The 22,937-nt window shown below is 36.0% G+C and overlaps 1 protein-coding gene across 1 annotated transcript in view; it reads right to left on the bottom strand.

The window, feature by feature from the left end:
* Nucleotides 1–22,937, bottom strand: part of MYO3A (myosin IIIA) — a gene marked incomplete at both ends in the record, with an annotated part of 170,671 nt that overhangs the window by 33,264 nt on the left and 114,470 nt on the right. The window contains 2 exons of the mRNA XM_008587797.1: nt 208–361; nt 20,770–20,917. Coding sequence (XP_008586019.1) covers nt 208–361; nt 20,770–20,917 — 302 coding nt within the window. The remainder of the gene's footprint in view (nt 1–207; nt 362–20,769; nt 20,918–22,937) is intronic.

Below are 22,937 nucleotides of genomic sequence, written 5' to 3'. Positions count from 1 at the left end.
CTTGTTTAGTTCATCACTAAATATTTCACCCTATTATAAACATTTAGTGGTCCAGGTATTATATTCAAAGCCTCTTTTTAAAAGTCAAATACGCAGGCTTTGTGACAGCTATTTTCTCCCAGATAATTTAAAACAATTAAAAAAATTATTCAGAAGTACATTACTGTATTCATAAAACCATGCAGACATACTGGATTTAAAACTCACCTACAAGAGTCTGGTCAGTGGCCTTGGGAAATTTACTTTCTTCATCTAGTAGGGACAGTAAACCCATTGGCTTCTGCAGAAACATATCTAAGAGAGGCCGGTTATCTTCGTATTCGATAACTCTAGCATCAACATCTTCATTTAGGTATTCATTCTATGATAGGTCACGATACAAATATAAAAATTCACTTAAAACTTGTGAACAATATATAGCTTTATAATAATTACCTAAAATTTTATTTACACATATAATAAATTGCTCCCTATGACCTTGCCCTTAAACTGAGGGTATCATTTTATTTTTCTCTCCACAGAACTGCTAGTTCATTAAAATCAGCACTGATTATACTCAGGGTAGCAATAAAATAATTTCTAGTCTCTATACTAGAATTACAGACATCTCAAGTTTTCGAGATGTGGGAGAATGCATTGTTAATGAGAAGTAATAAAACATATTCCAGAATTTATAGAATATTATTTAGTTATAACAGGGTTATACTTTCCCCACTAGATATCTCAAGAACATTTACATAACTTTTTAGTCATGGTTTCAGACATTTACATCATTAGTAGGGTGGACAGCAGTGGGTCATAGGAACAACAAATGAATTTAGAGCCAAGAACACATAGGTTTATATCCAGGCTCTGCCACTTAACTAGCCATATAATCGTTAGGAATTTTCTTACTTTGTAAGTTTCCATTTTCTCATCTGTTAAATGGGGGTAACAATTCCCATCTCATAAAGTAAAAATGCATTGTATATTAAGAATCATTTGCTCTTTAGTATATTATAATATGAAGTGTGTAAAATAAAAATAATGAATCACAGACAATTATTGCAGGATCACAGTGCCAGCACAACACAGGTGCTGATGATCTACTTTACAAAAGGGACATGAAGACTTGTGCCCAGTTTTATTTCTATGATTCTGCCTTTATACAGCTCCCCCAGGGCAAAGGTAAGCAGGTAAAAAAAAAAAAAGGGAGAAACATGACCTCTGACCTACAACTAGTAGCAATGTTTGCAAGTAGTCACAGGTTCTCAGGTGATAAAGCAACCATTACTTTGTATTAAGTAACCACTGACTCAGGCAGAATGCCCTGCACCATTTGCATATTTAAATTATAGGGTATTTGCATTATTACTTTAATATATCTTTAATTCATTAAATGTATTCATTGAAAATCTTATAATAAGGCATTATGGTGGGTGATAAAGAGATGTTTATAACAATCTCCCTGTACTTCGTAGATTTAAAATATAATTTGAGTGATAACGCAAAATAACATACAATAGATGAATGTTATGTACAAGGTACTACAAGAGTTTAAAGAGAGAAAACTTATTTCTGGCAACTTCTGGAATTTAGCCAATGGCAGGTGAGGAACTGACAAGCTGGAACTTTTAATCACTATAGTAGGAGCCATAGCAAGCTGAAATCTCATTTCAAGGGTGTTGCCAAGGAAAAACAAATGTACATTTTTAAATAAAACAAAATGTAGTGTATAAAAATGAGGCAGAACCCAGTCTAAAAGGTGGACAAACTGAAAAACATTCAGTTTGTCTAGTATAAGAAAATAGAAACAATATCTTGAAGTTTCACAGCTTTTACATTTGAAAATAAACTTGTGAGAAGTAGGTAGACCTGGAATTATTTTACTGTTAGACACATTATGCTGACAGCATATCATAGTTTAAATGGCAACTGCAAAGTTCAAAAGAACTTTTTTTTTTTATATATAGAAAGCACACAGGTTAAGGTCAAACCGATGCATTTGTCATTTCTATTTGCCTGTGTCAAGATCCACTGACTGCTTTTGTGGCATGTCATACAGAGTGGAGATGAGTAAGTTGGAAAACAAAGAGTTCCCCTTCAAGACACTTGTTAGCATTATGGACTCCAGCCAAACCAATAGAGGAAAAAATGCTATTACTCAGGATTTATAAAGCATTTATACTAAAATGATCATGCCTAAAACAATTTGTTATATACAGTCAATCCTCTGTATCCATGAGTTCTGCACCCTTGGATTCAACCAATTGTGGATCAAAAATATTTTTTAAAAAACACAATAAAAAATGAAAATGCAACAATAAAAATTACCAATAAAAAATAATGACTACTTAAAAAGCATTTACAATGCATTAGGTATAAGTAATCATCTAGAGATGATTTAGAGTATATGGGAGGATGTGCATAGGTTATATGCAAATACTACACCGTTTTATATAAGGGACTTGAGTGTTCATGAATTTTGGTATCTGCAGGGGAACTTGGAATGAATCTCCCAAAGGTGCTGAGGAACAACTATATTTTTATAGCAGATATAATCTCAAAATACTTAGCTGTTTTTAAGCATATGTGGAGAAACAAAGCTCATATCTCTTGAGAAAGTCCTCTGCTCTGCCCTGTACATCAAAAATACATTTAAAGAAGATGAGCAGAGTTATTAACTGCATTAAAGCTGAAGTGCTGGGCCGGCCTGGTGGCGCACTGGATAAGTGCGCCGCTTGGGAAGTGTGGCGGCGCGCCCGCCCGAGGGTTCGGATCCCACATACAGACTGGTTCCCGCTCACTGGCTGAGCGAGGCGCGGGAGCAACACCGAGGGTTGCAATCCCGTTGCCGGTCCCCAGTCTGGTACGGGGGCAACACTGAGGGTTGCGATCCATTGCCAGACACGGAAAAAGACAAAAGACAAAAAAAAAAAAAAAAAAAAAAAAAGCTGAAGTGCTTAGTATATATAATATATAATCTCTACTCTGTTCAAATTGCCTGAATTCTCTTTTGAAAATGGGAAGATGAATAATCATTTTAAATATATACCAAGGAGGCAAGGGAAATTGGAAAACTTGAATGTTTAGAAACCCCAAACAAGTTTGGCAAGTTGTCTCTTATTTTTCATTGAATTTTGAGTCATGAAAGAACATAGTGGCAAGAAAGCCAATAGGACATACACCTCCATAGCTATGACCTAAACAACAAGCTTAAATATTTAGGGCCAAAGTGCCACCGTGGGAGAGATCTAAGTTACTACACTGAGCCTCAGACTTGTACAGTAGCGTGGAAAGGTGGTCACCACAGGCTGAGAGTGGCTGCAAGCTTCCACATGGCTTCTAAGGCAGGTGCAAATTCAAGCAAAGATTACCTTGCACAGATTAGCTACACAGTAAAGACCAGTTCTCATCATTCAGGTCTCACCTTCTCAGAGAGACCTTCCCCCATCTGCTAGAGTCATTCCCTAAACACCCTGCCATGCTTTAATTTTTTCACAGAATTTGTAGTATTTTTACTTGTTATTGCTCTTCCTCTCTCCCACTTCTGGGAGAAGAGAACTACATGGGGGCAGGAACTTTGTGTTAGAATGAGAACTACATGAGGGCAGGAACTTAGTGTTATCTTTGAATTCAGACAGACTTGGGCATGTTAAATAAATGACTGAGTCTCATGGACTTAATTGTGTCACCCTCCACCCCCCATCCATACGTTGAAGCCCTAACTCCCAAGTTGACTGTACATGGAGATAGGCATTTTAAAGAGGTAATTAAAATTAAATGAAGTCATAAGGGTGGGGACCATATCCAATGTGACTGGAGTCCTTAGAAGAGAAAGAGACACCAGGGATTCAAGTGCACAGAGGAAAGGCCATGTGAGGACACAGTAAGAAGATGCCATCTGCAATGCAGGACAGAGGCTTCAGAAGAAACTAAACATGCCAAAACTTTGATATGATTTCCAGCTTCCAGAACTGCAAGAAAGTTAATTTGTAGCAGTAATCAGCAGTCCCCCAATAAAGAAAGGTCTGGGACTGGATGGCTTTACTGCTGAATTCTACCAAACATTTAAAAAGGAATTAATACCAATTATCTTTAAACTATTCCAAAAAATTGAAACAGAGGCCATTCTCACAAACTCATTCTATGAGGCCAGTGTCACCCTGATACCCAAACCAGACAAAAATACGACAACAAAAAGGAAAACTACAGGCCACTATCTCTGATGAACATAGACAAAAAAATCCTCAACAAAATATTAGCAACCAGAATACAGCAACAGTCGGGCCGGCCTGGTGGCACACTCCTACAGTGCGTCACTTGGGAGCGCGGCGGCACTCCCGCCGAGGGTTCGGATCCCACATACAGACCGGCCGCTCACTGGCTGAGCGAGGTGCGGGCGCAACACTGAGGGTTGTGATCCCGTTGCCGGTCACGGTCCGGTACGGGTGCGACACTGAGGGTTGCGATCCGTTGCTGGTCATGAAAAAAGACAAAAAAGGAAAAAAAAAAAAGAATACAGCAACAGTCAAAAAATTATACATCATAATCAACCGGGATTCATCAAGGAATGCAAGGCTTGTTCAACATACACAAGTCAGTAAACGTGATACATCATGTTAGTAAAATCAAGGACAAAAACTATATGATTATCTCAATAGATGCAGACTCAGTCATTTATTTAACTAGAAGGAAAGTATCTCAAAACAATAAAAGCCATATGTGATAAGCCCACCACCAATATCATCCTGGGTAGGCTCTTCCCTTAAGAATGGGAACAGGACAAGGATGCCCACTCTCACCACTGTCATTTAACATAATATTGGAAATACCAGCCAGAGCAATCAGGCAAGAGAAAGAAATAAGGGCATCCAGATTAGAAAAGATGAAGTCAAACTGTCCCTGTTTGCAGCTGACATGATCCTATAGATAGAAAAACCTAAGCACCCTACCAAAAAAATTCTTAGAGCTGATAAATGATTTAAGTAAAGCTGTAGGATATGAAATCAACATGCAAAAGTCAGTAGTGTTTTTATACTCCAATAATGATCTAGCAGAAAGAGAAAGCAAGCCCATTTACAATAGTCACCAAAAACCCAAAATACCTAGGAATCAATTTAACCAAGGAGGTGAAAGATCACTACAATGAGAACTACAAATCTCTGCTGAAAGAAATTAAAGAGGACACAAAAAAAGAGGAAAGACATTCCATGCTTCTGGATTGGAAGAGTTAACATTGTGAAAATGTCCATTCCACCCAAAACAATCTACAGATTTGATGAAATCCCCATAAAAATACCAATGACATTCTTCACAGAAATAGAAAAAACAACCCTAACATTCATATGGAACAACAAAAGACCCCAAATAGCCAAAGATAGATAAATAAATAAATAAATAAATAAATAAATAAATAAATAAATAAAGCTGGAGGTATAATACTACCTTACTTCAAACTATATTACAAAGCTATAGTAACCAAAATGGCATGGTACTGGTGTAAAAACAGACACTCAGACTAATGGAATGCAATAGAGAACCCAGAAATCAACCCACATACTTGCAGCCAACAGATCTTTGACAAGGGCAATAGGAACATACATTGGGGAAAGGACTGCTTCTTCAATAAGTGGTGCTGGAGAAACTGGATATCCACGTGTAGAAGAATGAAACTAGACCTGTACCTCTCACCATAAACCAAAATTAACTCTAAATAGATTAAAGACATATTACATTATAAATATTATATATAATATAGATTTATATAGACTGAAGCTATAAAACTCCTAAAATTGAAAACATAGGAGAAACAGTTCAGGCAGTAGGACTGTGAAAGACTTTATGACTAAGAGCCCAAAAGCACAGGCAACAAAAGAAAAAAACACACAAATGGAATTATATCAAACTAAAAAGCTCTGCACAGCAAAAGAAATAGTTAACAGAGCAAAAAGACAGCCTACTGAAAGGGAGAAAATATTTGCAAACTATACATCTGACAAGGGATTAATATCAAGAATGTATAAGGAATGCCAACAACTTAATGGTAAAAACAAAACAAAATAAACAAATAAGTTAACCTTACCATTATCAAAAAGAAAGAGAATAACAAATGCTGGTGAGGATGTGGAGAAAGGGGAACCCTCCTACACTGTGGTTGGACGGTAAATTAGTGCAGCCATTATGTAAAACAATATGGAGGGTCCTCAAACAACTACAGATAGAATTCCCATACTATCCGGCCATCCTGCTGCTGGGTATATACCCAAAGGAATGGAAATCATCATGTCGAAGGTATTATTTCGCACTCCCATGTTTATCGCAGCTTTATTTACAATAGCTAAAGGTTGGAACCAACCTAAATGTTTATCAATAGATGACTGGATAAGGAAAATGTGGAATATATACACAATGCTATACTACTCTGCCATAAAAAGGAATGAAATTCTGCCATTTGCAGTAACATGGATGAACTTAGAGTAAATCGTGTTAAGTGAAATAAGCCTGGCACAGAAAGAAATACCACGTTCTCACTCATAGGTGGGAGCTGAAAAAAACAAACAAAAAGAAAAAAGAAAGAAGGAAAAATACAACAGACACAATAATTTGCTGAACTTTCAAAAGGAGAGAACAGAACTGAGGCCACCAGAGGTGGGAAAGGGAGAGAGGAAGGGGGGTTAGCGAAAAATTGGTAAAGGGCCACAAAGAATGATTACATTGTGTAATGACAAACATAGTAATTATCCCTCGCCAAAAAGTATAAATGTGGGTCTAAGAACCCCTACTTTGTAAATAAATAAATAAGTAAAATTAAAAAAAAAATTAATTTGTGTTGGTTAAGCCAACTGGTCTGTGGTATTTTGTCACACAAACTATCAAACTAATACACTGAGATTTTTGGATTCTTTTTGCAAAAGTTGTTTTGAAAAGTAATTTGTCAGACAGAGGAAGATTGGGGTGAAAATAACAAATTGTGTGTGTGTGTTGTGTAATTCTTAATTTCTGATTATAAATGTAATATACAGTCATTGCAATATTTAAAATGTGGAAAAATCATTAGGACCTTAAAATTGAATTATATTCCATCTTCTATACATAATGTCTATTAACGTTTAATAGAATTTTTACAGTGTTCTTTATGCATAATATTTTTTGATAAAATAGAAATCATACTATTTATTCTATTTTAATTTTACTTTCTTTCCCTGGCAAAGGAAAATAAAATTATGATATGAGCATATATCCAAGTAATTAATACATTTTCATAAACATTATTTGAATGGCTATATTATATCCTGTACTTTTCTATTCTATTCTCTTCTATGTTGACATTTTAGATTATCTGTTTTAAATAGTGCTCTGAGGTCATATTTGTGTAACAAACTTTTCTGTATTTTGTATTATATCTTAGGACAAATTAGATGATCAAATGGTGTGAACATTTTACAGGCTCCTGATATACATTTATATATTTGTAGATTTTATAAAGAGTTTTCAGCTATGTGCACTCCAGTCAGCACCACAGACACACACTCCTAACTTGCTGCATCCTCACCAGCAATGAATATTTTCATTAAAATATTTTTATCCGATTTTTAAAATTCAAAATACTTTAACATTTACTTAAATAAATTAAAACAAGTTTAGGTAGTATTTACTTATTTTACTTATTTAAAATATTATGTATATATTTGTTGGGTACAGTGTGTTGTTTCATTACATGCATATATTGCACAATGATTCACTTAGGTTAGATAGCATAGTTTTGCACCTGTTAGTCCACCACTTCTCCTTCCCCAACCCCCTCACCATAACCATTATTTTACTCTCTACCTCTATAAGAAGCACTCTTTTTTTTTTCCCTCTAGATTCTGTATATAAATGAGATCATAAGTATTTGTCTTTCTGTGCTTAACTTACTCCACTTAACGTGATGGTTTCCAATTCCATCCATGTTGCTGCAAATGATAGGATATGATTTTTTTTTTATAGCTGAGTAGCATTCCATTTTCTATATATACCAAACTTTTTTTTTTATCCATTCATCCGTTGATAGACATTTAGATTGATTCTACTTCTTGGCTATTGTGAATAGTGCTATGATGAACATGGGAGTGCAGGTGTCTTTTTGATGTATTGATTTCATTTCCTTTGGGTATATACCCACCATAGTTGGGTTGTAAGGTCAATCTATTCTTAGTTCTCTGAGGAACCTCCGTACTGTTTTCCACAAAGGCTGTACCAATTTATACACTCACCAGCAATGTAGGAGAGTTCCTTTTTCTCCACATCCTTTCCAACATTTATTATTTTTTCTCTTGCTCATAATAGCCATTCTTTTTTTTTTTTTTTTCCTTTTTGTCTTTTTTCGTGTCCGGCAACGAATCGCAACCCTCAGTGTTGTGCCCATACCAGACCGGGACCGGCAACGGGATCGCAACCCTCTGTGTTGCTCCCACACCTCGCCCAGCCAGTGAGCGGAACCAGTCTGTATGTGGGATCCGAACCCTCGGCGGGAGCGCCGCAGCGCTCCCAAGCGGCGCACTGTAGCAGTGCGCCACCGGGCCAGCCATAATAGCCATTCTAATTGGAGTGAGATGATATCTCATTGTGGTTTTAATTTGCATTTCCCTGATGATTAATGATGTTGAGCATTTTTTCATGTGCCCATTGGTCATTCATAAGTCTTTTTTAGAGAAATATCTGTTCAAGTCATTTGCCCTTTTAAAAATTGGTTTATGGGGTTTTTTTGCTGTTGAGTTGTTTAAGTTCCTTACATATTCTGGATATAGCCCTTTGTTTGATGTTGTATTTGTCAGGGTTCTCCAGAGAGACAGAACCAATAGGATATGTTTATAAATGTATGAGATGGGATTTCTTGAGGGAATTAGCTCATGTGATTGTGAAGGCTGAGGAATCCCATAACAAGATATCTGTAAACTGGGTGCCCAATAGCATGATTTGGTCCAAGTCTGAAAGCCTCAGAACCAGGGAAGCTGATAGTGCCATTGGTGTAAGTCCTGGAACTCAAAATCTGTTCTCAAGTTCTGATGTCCAGAGACAAGAGAGCACAATGTATCCCAGCTCTAGGGGATAGATAGAGTGATTCACCTTTTTTCTTTGCTTTTGTTCTCTCCAGGCCCCAAGAGGATTGGATGGTTCCTGCCCATATTGAGGGCAGATCTTTCCCACCCAGTCCAGTCAGGCCCACATGTTAATCTCTTCTGGAAACAGTTTCATGGACACACCTAAAAAGACAGCTTTACCAAGTGTCTCAGTATTCCTTAACCTAATCAATTTGACACCTAGAATTAACCATCACAGATGTGTAGTTTGTAAACACTTTCTCCCATTCTGTAGGTTGTCTCTTCACTTTGTGATAGTGTCCCTTGTTGTGCAGAAGGTTTTTTAGTTTGATGTAGTCCCATTTATGTACGTTTGGTTTAGTTGCTTGTGCCTTTGTAGTCTTACTCAAAAAAGTTCTGCCCACTCCCTTTGTTTTCTTCTGGTAGTTTCATAGTTTGGGGTCTTAAATTTAGGTCTGTGATCCATTTTGAGTTACTTTTTGTGTATGGTGAGAGATAGAGGTCTAGTTTCAGTCTTCTGCACGTGGATATCCAGTTTTCTCAGCACCATTTGTTGAAGAGGCTGTCCTTTCCCCATTGTATATTTTTGGCACCTTTGTCAAAAATCAGTTGGCTATAAATGTGTGGGTTTATTTCAGGCTCTCTATTCTATTCCCTTGATCAATTTGCTTATTTTTATGCCATGCTGTTTACTATAGTTTTATACTATATTTTGAAGTCAGGAAGTTTGATGCCTACAACTTTGTTCTTTTTTTTTTTTTTGTCTTTTTTCGTGTCCGGCAACGGATCGCAACCCTCAGTGTCGCGCCCGTACCGGACCGGGACCAGCAACAGGATCGCAACCCTCGGTGTTGCGCCCGCACCTCACTCAGCCAGTGAGCGGGAACCGGTCTGTATGTGGGATCTGAACCCTCGGCGGGAGCGCCGCCACGCTCCCAAGCGGCGCACTGTAGCAGTGCACCACTGGGCCAGCCCCAACTTTGTTCTTTTTGTTCATGATTGCTTTAGCTATATGGGGTCTTTTGTGGTTCCATACAAATTTTAAGGTCATTTTTTCTATTTCTGTGAAGAATGTCATTGACATTTTGATAGGAATTGCATTGAATATGTAGATTGCATCAAGTAATATGGACATTTTGATGTTAATTATTTTGATCTGTGAGCATGGGATATCTTTCCACTTATTTGTGTCTTCTTCAATTTTTTTCCACCTATGTTTTATAGTTTCCATTGTAGAGGCCTTTTACTTCCTCAGTTAAATTCACTCCTAGGTTTTTTTTTTGTTTTTTGTTTTGGTAGCTACTGTGAATGGGATTACTTTCTTGATCTTGATTTCTTCTTCTTTGGCTATTTTGTTTTTGGTGTATAGAAATGCTATTGATTTTTTTTTTTTTTTGTCTTTTTGTCTTTTTTCATGACCGGCAACGGATCGCAACCCTCAGTGTCACGCCCGTACCGGACCGGGACCGGCAACGGGATCGCAACCCTCGGTGTTGCCCCCGCTCCTCGCTCAGCCAGTGAGCGGCCGGTCTGTATGTGGGATCCAAACCCTCGGCGGGAGCGCCGCCGCGCTTCCCAAGCGGCGCACTGTAGCAGTGCGCCACCGGGCCGGCCCCGAAATGCTATTGAGTTTTGTGTGTTTCCAAAAAAAGAAAAACTCCTAACTTGCTGCATCCTTGCCAGCAATGAATATTTTCATTAAAATATTTTTATGTGGTATTTTTGATAGGTGAAAATAATAGCCTATCGTTATTTGCATTTCTTTGATTACAACTTTACTTAAGAGGATAGTTTTTGGAGACATAAAGTAGAAATATGTTTATTACATATTACACATTTAATGCCTGCCAGCTATTTCTAGGAGTATTATTATTTTGAAACAGATAATAATAAACATAACTTTCTCTTGATCTCAGAGACACCATTACACCACCAGTTACTGTAACGTTGCTGAAGATTTGTGAAGCTAGAGATCAGAGTTAAATGAAAGGACTTTACTGAAAACATCCTTGATGTCAGGTTGATATTTTTTCCCTTGTCTCTTTCTTACTTGCCTCTATGTCATGTGACTACCTTCATAGGAGTTCACTCATGAAGCCAGCTTTTGAGTGACTTTCCTGGGGAAATCATCTTTTTAAGTATTGGTGTCAGTGGACGGACTTGGCAGAAGCAGTCACAGCATTTTCTGCACCACTTGCCAGATGGTCTAGACCCCTTCCTTGTCAGCTTGCTCACACTGCTTCTCTTGCTCTCGTGTTGTCTCTGGGGCATGCAGAGTATGATGTCACTTGCCCTTCAGGAAGATGAACAACACCATTTTGGAGAAAAATTTGTACCCCAAGCCTGAAAATTTTTCTTTATATCACCATAATTATAGTATAATCATAGCATAATATTATCAGAAGATTCTTGAGGTGTGGCAACAGACTAGTTTTCTTCAAGTGTTCCTTACAATTAGACTTTTAACAGAATTCTAGAACATTGTTAGAAGTCAAATTTCTAATAATAAAAAACATAATTGGGAGACCTGAATGAGGTAGCATTTGTTGAGAAGGGGGACTAGAATAATGTTTCCTTAGCTGATGTTCTAAGACAATCTAGGTCTATAATAATTTTGTGGTATTTAGGTAGACCTATAGTTCTATTTCACAAATAATTTTAACACACAAAAATGAACATTTATTGCCCTTCCATGCACTACCTAAATCTTTAAGAATTAACAATGATTTTATTATTTATTGTCTCACAATTTTAGTACATACTTGACCAATCAACCTGAACTTAATTTGTTTTTATTGCTTAGCACCTACCTGGATAGCAATTGATAAATGCTCCCAAATTAGGCAGACTGAATCACCCTATAAAGGATAGATAGGTTCTGAAACAGTGTTTTCTTTATTCCCCCCAAAATACTACCTCGTCATTTTACTGTAGAACACTTTTTACTACCTTCAGATAGTTTTATCCATGTCTGAACTTATAAAAAGATTGTTCTGAAATCACCAGTCACCAATATTTGATGACTGTGGCTCATGATATTTTTCTTTCATAAAAGGTAGGTATATGCAGCCGCAGGGCAGACTTAAATCTTCCACTGAACTTACACTTGTGGAATGAAGTCATAGCCCTCTTATGTAGGCAAGTCCATTGGCGCAGTCCATGCCATGGCAGGGTCCTAAAGGAGTCAGCTTGGGCTGCCTGCTCCGAGCTGGCAGGGCTGCTGGAGGGAGAGGTGCTGGCAAGACCACAGCTACGAGCACTTGCTGCAACCAGAAGGACTGCCTGCCTCGGCTTCATGGCTTTTGCCTTCTCTTTCGTTATTTTGGTTAGCGTGGCAGTTCTCTAAATTCCTTAAAGATTATAAAAATAACACAAATAATTATGCAGTCATTGAACTAAACATTCCCACAGAAGGATCCGAGTAAATTGGACAATTTAAAATTATCCCCTTGTGATAAATTGACCACACCAACATATGTTCCAAAAGCACCGCTCATGACTAAATATGAGCTGCAGCCTAATGTAAGTTGGCAAACATCATTTACTGGAGGTTATATTAATGGCAAGAGAATGGTTGGCATTAATGAGAAATTATATGATTGGGACAAATTAAGTATATGGGAACAAAACTGTAGAACCCCCTTTACTTGGTGGTGTCCAGTTTCAAATACATCATTAAGAATCAGGTGTTGGGATAAAAAAATATGCTGTAAAATTATTAAACCTGAAAAATAAGAGAGTGTAACTGGTTTTGTGAGGGATGGTGCTGTGCACAAGGACACTTTAACATTTAGATCAAGATTACAGGGCCACAGCAAATGCATAACCTTAAAATGTGCATGATAATGCTGCTCAAATATCCGCTGTTCTTTTTACATTTGGCCCCCACCCTGTTAAGAGGGTGGATCTTAACCACAGTTTGCTACAGAGAAAGGTCACAAGATAACTTCAAGACAATGAAGGGATGGTTTGAATCTGATAAACCTGATTCCAGGAAATAGAAGCACGAGTTGATCACCTAAGATGTGCTGACCTCTAAAAAAGTATCCTCCCTGCTTTTTTGGACTATTGATTTAAGCTTGCTGATACAATAAAATTAGTATTCCAAACCCCCCCTGCAGAGAAAAATCTAAATAAAAGGCATTGTCTCATGCTCTACTGTGCTCCAGCTGCAACATGCTGACAGCCGGCAGAGAGAGAACGTGCATATTGATGCATTGAGGTCTCTGTCTGTGTTTGTTATTTTCGCCGACCCTCCTTCTCCCTTTTCGGGTACCCACCCCTTGCTGAAGCTGGTCTCCAACAGCCCATCATTGATACTGCTCAACAGTTTTAGGTATTGCAGAATCTGGAAAGATTTCTACAGCTGGTATATATGATCTTCAATATTTATTCTCCTGTGTTGGATGTTTTTAAGTCATAACTCAGCATCTTTTTTATTTTTATAAGTTTAGTCCACTTATTTTTTTTAATACTTTTGCCCATTTTAAGTCATGGAAGGAAGAATTTATTCCTTGGGTGGCTGCGATATGGGGATCTGAAACTTTCAACTTGTTATCAGCACCAAGCTCTTCCAAGTGAGCTAGCTGGCCAGCTTGGGAGGAAGAATTTATATCAAGAGATGGGATTTGCAGTTCACCTCAGTTTGAAGCTCTGTCTCTGTACAGATCATCGCAGAGAATGCCACAAATTCCTCAAACATTCGTGGAGCCCCTGCTATGTGTATGTTTAGGGATAGGTGAGGCTGGGGAAGGTAGTAATAAAGACAAAAAAGAATCCCTGTTCTTTAGGGTATAGTTGCTTTCTGTCTTTCCACTGTAACCCTGAAGTTTACATCCTAAGATTTCTTTGCTTTTGGCTATATTCTCTTTTTCAGTTGTTCCACCATCTAGTTCTAATCTATTAGGAAGCCTCGGGTTGCTGAAGTTGTCATAGTCTCTGTTACCACTGCTGCCAGCCTCAGTGCTACTCCTTAACTCCAGTTTCCTTTTTTCCTGCCTTTCCTTGACTTTTCATTTGAAAAGACTGACCCAACCTTCCTTCCCTCCCTTTCTTCTTTCCTTTCTTCCCTTTCAGATAGGTAGGAGCACCCTTTTCTTCTGCAAGGAAGATTACTTTGTGACATTTCTGGTTCTTTTAAACTTTGCTTTTTCATTTGTTCATAATAAAAACCCTGGATAGCTGTCAGAAGGCCTAGATTCTGGTCCTGGTTTCTTTTCACCAGGCTGTAACCTTGGGCAAATCAAGGGGGATTACTTTTATCTGTGCAATATAATCTTTTCTGGTTCTAACATTTTAGAACACCAAACTGCCTGGATATAATGTGAAACTAAATAAATGTAGTTACAACTCTTGACAGAATGTTTGCAAGAGGAAAGAAGCCACATAAACACATATATTCCCTGAAGTCTAGTAAAAGAAATCCTACTCACCAACTGCTCAAATGATTGTACATATTTATGAAAACATTGCCCCTGGTGGAAAGAAACCATTGAGAAGAAATTACTCATTCTAACCCCTGAAAAAATCCTCCTTGCTCTAAGAGAAAGATTTTAATGGTTGAAAATGTGGGATTTATGTAAGGGTAATACCAGTACTCAGGAAGAACTGAGTATATTCATAATAGTGAAAAAATGACTCTTGCAAACAATAACTTACATAAAATTTCAAGAATAGTACAAAGAATTCCTATGTACCCTTTACCCAAATTTCCCAAATGATAAAATTTTACCATATTTGCTTTTTCATTCTCTTTCTATATATACATACTATTTCTAATAACACTTTAATAAAATAACAATTTTTAAAAAATAAAAATAAAAAAACCCAAAGTGGTGAAACTACACACATTGTAAAAATCTGAACTCTTGATATAAGATACAGTTTATTATTTGAAATCTATTTCTTCCTGTATTTTCTGTTCAAAGCTGATATTGATGATCTTGTTAGTTTTTATGTTAATGTTAATGGCAAGTCTCACAGAATGTTGGCCATCATTAACTTGGGGTAACACAGGTCATTAATTCAGAATTTGACAAATAACCTAATGACAGAGTATTTTAGGTAACTCATAATAAAATATTCATGTTTTATTTTACATACATTTTATTGAACTTTGGAGAAAGGAGTTTCAGAATGGAGGTCCTTGAAGCAGCTTCCTTATTCAGAAAAAGACGTATACTATGCATGTTGAGATGAAAATTCCAATCTAGCTACTTTCTGTGGATAATACCCATACTTGAAAACTCTTTAAAAGCCATAAAGAATTTCACAAATTTATTTTCTGTTAGTTGATATCAGTCTAGGAGAACCAGGTATTTGGGTCAGGAATTCAGAAATGTAGTTTTCTATATACCACGATCTCTTTTACCTTCAACTACTTCTCCATTACTGTAATGTTTAAATCTTTACCAAAAATTTTTATTTCAGTTTGTTAATATTATACTCTAACCTCGCAGGTAGGAAACTAAAGTTATTATATGGATCTCTGCTCCTAATTATATTTTATTGAAAAAAAATTTTCTGAAAGGCGTAGTTAGCAGCTCAAAAGGCAGCAAACGAGCTATCCCATTTCTGATAAGGGAAGCTTCTTTTCACAGTAGCCCTCATACTGAATTAGCCCTCATACTGAATCAATATTTTTAAAAATTAAAAAAAATCAAATTATCAAAATAAGTTCCACAAATTCCTACATCATATTAAGGTTGTTGGCCCCACTTCACTGACGAAAAAGAAACAGTTTATGTGTGCAGTGTGGGTGCTGAGCAAGAGATGAGGGACACGGGAGCCTGACAGGTTGCCTGGGAGAGCCAGAGGGAGAGAACAAGTTCACAGCCGGGAGCTGCTGTGGGTGGCCTCCAAACCCATGTAATCATTTGGATATCAGCTTCCATACTGAGTGTGTGAGCAGTTTAAAGAATATATGAATGTGATCTCAAGTGATAACACAGAACTTGGCCGAGCATTTAAAAAGGAAGAGTTATATCAAGAGTTTATCAAGAGTTTCTCAAATGCATTTAGTTGTTTTAATGATTAAAGTAAATGGATATAAAATGGCCTTTATCACTTGGAGAGCTAAACTAAGGCAAATGTTACCACCATTGCACATATATGGCATAAAAGAGTTGTACATAAAATAAAAATTCACACTTTTAAGCAAAACAATTTGAAGACATTTATAAGGGGGTTACTTTTTCAAATCAGATGACTGATTCTTTTTTACTTTATAATATTAAAAAAGTTGAAAATGTAGGGATTATACATTGAATGAACTTTTATTCTTTGTAATTGTCACAAATTATGTGTTGGAGCCCAAATTCAAAATTTCAAAAGCTTTAAACTTCAGGATGTGAACAGCTGGTGATGTCAGTCGTACACATCATTTTCTGCAAGAGAAGCCAGAGCCATACCTGCAGTTACTGTTCCCATTATGTGCTATAAATAGTTTTCTGCTTATAAAATGACTTTTGAACCCATGGATGCATATATAAATGATATAGGTAGATGCTCATCTTTCTACAAAAGCAAATATTAATAGCTCCCTTTAAAAATGAACTTCAGTCTAGTTAATAGCTATTCAGATATGCTGCTCTAATGGATGAAGAAAGCTTATGCAAAGTACAAATAGCCATATAAGGAAATAGTCCTCAGCATTCTAGAATAATGCTTTGTTCTGGGTGCCCAATGGCTCCAAAGAACAATGGCATTTGTTCCAATTCAAACTCATGCCCAGGCTGACCAATCTACAGTTGGTGTGTGCTTCTCTTGATTTGAAATGCAAACTTCTAGAGAGCAGGGTTCATTTCTTTTGTATATTCTATACAATAATGATTATGCCACAGTGCAAACCTAAAACAAAGGGCAAAATCTACCACTATAGCACAAACACTAGAGTACCTTTGACAAGGGATGTACATTTCTAATATGGTATTCTGATATGGGATATGTGACTCCATCCAGAACTTCAAACTTTTTATCACACTTTGGTTACTGTTGAGCTCTCTTTCACATGGAAGAAAATCCCCAAACAAACAAAAACAAATCAAACAAACCCCAAACCTTAGTTATATACAAGTGTACTTCAAAAAGTTCATGGAAACACAGAATTGAAACATCATATGAATCTTTCCATGAAGTTTTTGAAGTAACCTCATATTTACTGTGGAAATTCAGTATGAGGGCTACTGTGAAAAGATGCTTCCCTTATCAGAAATGGGATAGCTCGTTTGCTGCCTTTTGAGCTGCTAACTACGCCTTTCAGAAAATATGAAAGTTGACAGTGTGTGTCACAATAATGCTATATAAATTTAATAGGAAAGGCTACATTTGTGGAATTAATAAAATAGAGAGAATTATATAATTTTCAGCTGCAACTCATTTAAAAGATTTTGATTGAATCTCAAATTTTAAAATGACTACAACTGTATTCTTCACTTGGTCATATTCTACTTGCAGTGACGAAGACCCAGATTATCATCTAATTTTCTAACTGTTGTTTTCAGTTACAAATTGTCCCTTTAAATTCTATTAATATAAGTATACATAAAAAATTGCTCTAGTGCTGGGAAAGTAAGGAAGATTCAAATACTATGAAATATCAAACAACAGAAAAATTTCAGCAAGTATATATTATGCACACTAGAAAAACAGTGCTCCCATAGATCAGCTCTCTTAACATTCTAAATATCTAAATAATAAGGAAAAAAAAGGATAAGTGCTCTGGATGCGCTAGGTTGGTTGTTAAGAGATTCTGAGGTGTATAATTAATGTCCATCACAAAGTAGTTTATGAGAAGAAAGGAGGCATAGCTGCCAGCGAGTGGATAACAGGGATTCCCAGATTTAGGAAATTGTTTAGAAAGTAATAGACATGGTTAGTTGGAGGTAACCATTCCAAGAAACATAAAATTATCCACTCCAAAAGATATAGATTAGGTTACTATCACAGATTCTTTCATTAAAAATGTTTTATTGTAGTCTGTTAATTATTTTTTGTAGTGGAAGGCAATGGGAAAATTATATTTGAAATACCTTTGTAACCAGTGTTGCTGGTGTGTCCCACTGTATGTTACAACTTAATTGAAGTTGGGCTAAATACGGAAATACTTTCAGAAGACTATTATTTATGTTCCAGTGTCGTAGAACTATCAATAAAGATAATGTCTGTTGGTTTAAGCAGGACAAGAGTATTTCATCTGTGAAGGTAATGCCAAGGCTTGTTGTCTGCTAAGATTTGGCTAGATTTGCATGTCATTTGTATGTCCCATGAGATCGAGAACACCATGTCTTACTGATAGCCAATAATGGATCCATTAAACTAAGGAGCCCTCAGGTCAAACCTGTGACCATGACTTTAAGTACTGATCTGGTTTAATAGCCATTTCCCATTTACAGTAATTAATGGTAGTATGCTCTTTATGTGTGATAGCTAATATATATAGTTACAGTTAGCATTCCTCAGTTACATTTTTTGCCTTCACAGGGAGGTGACAGAGTTAAAAAAAAGTGTGCCTACATGTTAAAATCAAGAGAATCATTGATCAATCCTGTATCCACTAGATAACACATTGATCAACTTGATCATACTCGGCCACCAATTCTGCTCCATTAGATTATGAAGCAGGGATTCCTAAGGTAGTTACCCTAAGAAGGCACCTGAAAGGATTGAGAATGGCCTTAACTTCTCAAAGTGCTTTGTATAATCCTGGATTCTATTTGAATTTTGTTGACAAAAATTTGGAGTTGTTTTGTTTTGATAGCCTCTCAAGGATATTTTAAAGAGCCTTATAGAATAGTTTGGTGTGTGTGTGCCTGTTTCCACATGTATAAAGATCTCCTTGATTGTTTTTTTTTAATAGCACAACTTACATATTTCAAAGGAACACAAAATTAGTACCATTTACAGTAGCATTTATCTTAAGGTAAATTGCTTTTGTATCTTTTTTTTTATCTTTTTATTTTATCATTACACAACATAAACATTTTTTGTGACCCTTTACCAATTTCTCCCTAATTCCCCACACCTCCCCTTTCCAACCTTTGTAGCAAGCTCAAAGACAAAATAATTAAAAGCATTAGGATCATGGATGAAATTCAAGGCTATCAATTCAAGTGATCTGTAAATTATAACATTCTATAAAAAGGGAAATGCAATAATTATTGAAAAATCTGTATTTGTTTAAGGCTAGTTTCAATAAAACCAGGTTCTAATGGCAACTCAAAAGAGAAGAACAGTAAGGCATTAATTAATCAGATGGGAGATAGAAGAGATTGTACCTAGTCCCATAAAGTAAGAATTCTTAATAGATCTATATCGAGAAGTCCAAACCAAAAAAATTTACTTATTTCAGTCTCTGATTTGATTAGAATCTGTAAGAATTGCGAAGCATTAAAGCAAGATGACATTAATTTAATATTTATTGAGCATTTGTTATATGTCAGCCTCTGAAAATACAAAAAGAATTAAGACAATCTTTGACCTAAAGGAGTTTACAGCCCAGTGAGAAAAGCAAAAACGTAGCAAGTCCATTCCAGTGGAGTCGGGGAGGTCAGAACCAGAAGAATGGGCTCAGTGTGCCCAGGTAGGGAAGAAATCAACGCAGTGCAATGAATGTTGAGTATGCTTTCAAGGAGCTTGGCTGTGAGGGGAAGAGAGGACAGAGATAAGCAGAGTGGAGAAGGGCTTTCTTCACCCTGTTTGTTTCTAAGATTTTTGAAGAGATTTTATCATATGTCTAGGCTATGGGAGGGCACCAATAGAGAGGGGTGGAGAAGGAGATAAAAAAGTGGGGGAGGGAGAAAAAGTGGATGAATATTTGATGGAACAAGATCCTGGGGTAGATGAGAGAGTGCTGGATAAGCACAAAGTCTTAAATTTATGTCCGTTTTTTTGGCCTCAGAAATGTCAAGATCTAAATGTCTTCTTTTGTGACAACTGTTTTCAAAATGCAATTTCAAAATAAATTCTTAATAAGCTTAAATATTTTGAATAACAAGACGTTAGCATACCTCTAATTTAGCTCAGATTCAAATAAAAACCTTAGTTCTAATCAGTAAACACAAAATGATATAATATTAGTTGAATACTGAATGACATTAAATATGACATTTTTAGACTTAATAAAATAATTTAAATAATATTATTATTATAGTTTTTCCAAATGCAGTTCAAATAAGTCACTGGTTTTTCTCTAAGGAAGAATATTTTTGAAGCTGAGTCATAAATTACATATTGTACCCTGATAAAACCACCATTACGTGGCATTTGCATCAAATCCATTACCTTGTGTTCTGTTGCCTAGTTACCAGAATTCTGAAGTTTAATGTGTTTTAGATGGATATTGAAATTTCAAAAAGAATTTCAGCTATGCAGTTTGCAGAAAGAGAAACTGTTGGCACATCTGCTTATTCAAGTTTTCAAAGGAAATCTCTTGTTTGCAAGGGCTCAGACTTTCTAAGTTTTGGAGAAGAGTATCAATTTTCTATAAAGGACATTTGACATCACATATCAAGTCACACTAAATTTATACTAGTTTTTGTTTGCTTTTGTTTCTGTTTTTACTATAGACATGAAAAAAAAGAAAATCTTTTCTTTGTCCTTTTAAACGTTTGGACTTTAAATCTATGGTTTAGGTCCTGCTTCATTTGTGTAGTTCTACATATAACACACACACGCACGCATCTTTATAGTAAGAACCTCAACTTACCTGTTCCCATGCAAACACGTGTTGATTAAAGTAATACTGAATTTGCTCATTGGCAATGTTAATGCACAGCTGCTCAAATGAATTTTTTTTGAAATTTTCGAAGCCAAATATATCTAGAATGCCAATGCTCAGCTCATCACCATTTCCACTGGAAGAATTAAAGGGACATTACTTTGAGTTCTTATTTATTTCCTTACGAGGCAATCTAAAGTAGGGTATCTCAGAGTTCCCATTTGTGATTGAGCTAAGAAACTACCAACAGGACATACACTTAGAATGAAATTTTATTAGTTAGAAAAGTTTCTCTCCATAGAACATAAAGATGATGGAGGCAACATTGATTTTAATGTGTAAATAGAGCAATATTTTCCTTGTGCTGCAGAAACCACTCCTGAACACTTATATGCTTAAACAAACAAAAAAAACCCCACTTTTTTCTCCAGTGGATTTTAAGCTCAAAGTCACAGTCCTGAGTGAGTCAGGAATCATAGGGACAACCTGGCTAGCACTCAGAACACAGCAAAAATATATTCAACAAAAGCTGTGCCAGAAAAACAAAAATCCTGTTAAAGAGTATATTTAGTTTTTCATTTTAAGAGAAAAAATTTTTAAATCTTACTAAAATGATCCTAATTATTTTAAAGAATTGTTATTTATTTTTGGATTATTTGCTTATAATTTTAAAATAGAAAACAAATGGCAATCTGGAGAAAAATAGGGATTTATTTCACAATTTATTTCACATCTTTAAAAAACAGTTAAATACTATTTTACAATTAAATATTTTAATGCATTTTTCCCCTGGTATTCCATGTGGTTGTTCACTAAAGCTTAGATACTTGGTCAAAAAGTTTGCTCCTCTCCCAAGAATATACGTTGCAAAGGTATTTTCATGTGAACTTAAAAAGGAAAGTACAAAGCTTTTCTTGTGTTCATCACTTAGGTAGTCTAGGCTATGCTATGCATTGTGTGAGGAAGAGATTTGGAAGTGACAGGTAGCAACTGCACGCTGTGTGCTGAAGGATGATGCTCTCTACATTTGGAGCAAGTGACTGAATTCAGAACATGGAGTTACAGAACACTTTAAATATCTCATGGGATGGACAAAAGGAAAGCTATCTGAGTATTTCTGAAAATTTTTATTTTGAATAGTATGTGTAATTCTATGTGGTTATATAAGGGAAGGTATCAAGTTAAAATTTGTGCTGGTCAGTCAAAATTATTATTCTTTAACAATCTCTTTGCTGCACAGTACCTCAATGAGATAAAAATTTAACTCATTGTATAACAATGTGTTAAAGCCAGGAAGGACCTCAGAGATAATCTAGTTCAGGGATTCATAAAGTAGGATCTATTAATGGCCTTTAAGGAGTCTGGAATTATAACTGTGTGCAATATTTCGGTAAGTATAAATATATCCATTTTTTATTTTGGAGTGAAGGACACAGACAGTTTTCAAGAGGTTCTTTAAAGCCTCTAAGATACCTACCAACAATTAAAACCACTGACGTGTCATTCATTTGCCCTTATTTAGCAGCTGAAAATGAAGAGACCCAGAGAAACGCAGAAACTTGCCCAGTGTATCACAAGTCAGTGGCAAAGCCTGGCATAGAACCCGGGCTCTCCAAAATCTTAGTGCAAATCTTGCAGAATTGAACTAAACTATTTTAACTGTTCTTGCTTCTGTTTTTTAAACTTTATGTAAAAAAATTTTAAATCTAAAATTTGGATAGTGTTCATTAGTGTATGGAAACCAAAGTTACCATTTATCAGACAGACTATAGTGGAATTTTCAGCAAATCATTATTCTGGGTACCATTTAGTGCCAAATCTGTAGATAATAACTAAGAAAATGAGGTCAGATCTCTAAGTATCTTGCTTACATTATGTGGAATATAAAGATTTTGAAAAATTCCTGAATTTTTCCATTTTCATATGAATGCTTGACATCATTTGGATGACCACGTATGAACATGTAAACTATTTTGACCATTAAATAATAATGGGTAAATTGGATTGTGATTTTCAGACTCAGCCATGATAGGATACAGTTCAGTAGGGAGGTACAAAAGCAATTTTGCGGGATAAAGAGTTAAGAACATGGAGAAATAATGGATAATCTCCTAGACAGTTTTTTTTTTTTTTTTTGTCTTTTTTTTTTTTTTTTT

This window comes from Galeopterus variegatus, unplaced genomic scaffold (genome assembly GCF_000696425.1).
Source record: "Galeopterus variegatus unplaced genomic scaffold, G_variegatus-3.0.2 Scaffold4545, whole genome shotgun sequence".
NCBI lineage: Eukaryota > Metazoa > Chordata > Mammalia > Dermoptera > Cynocephalidae > Galeopterus > Galeopterus variegatus.
Note: the sequence above shows the minus strand (reverse complement) of the source record. Positions and strands in the feature narration are given on the sequence as shown.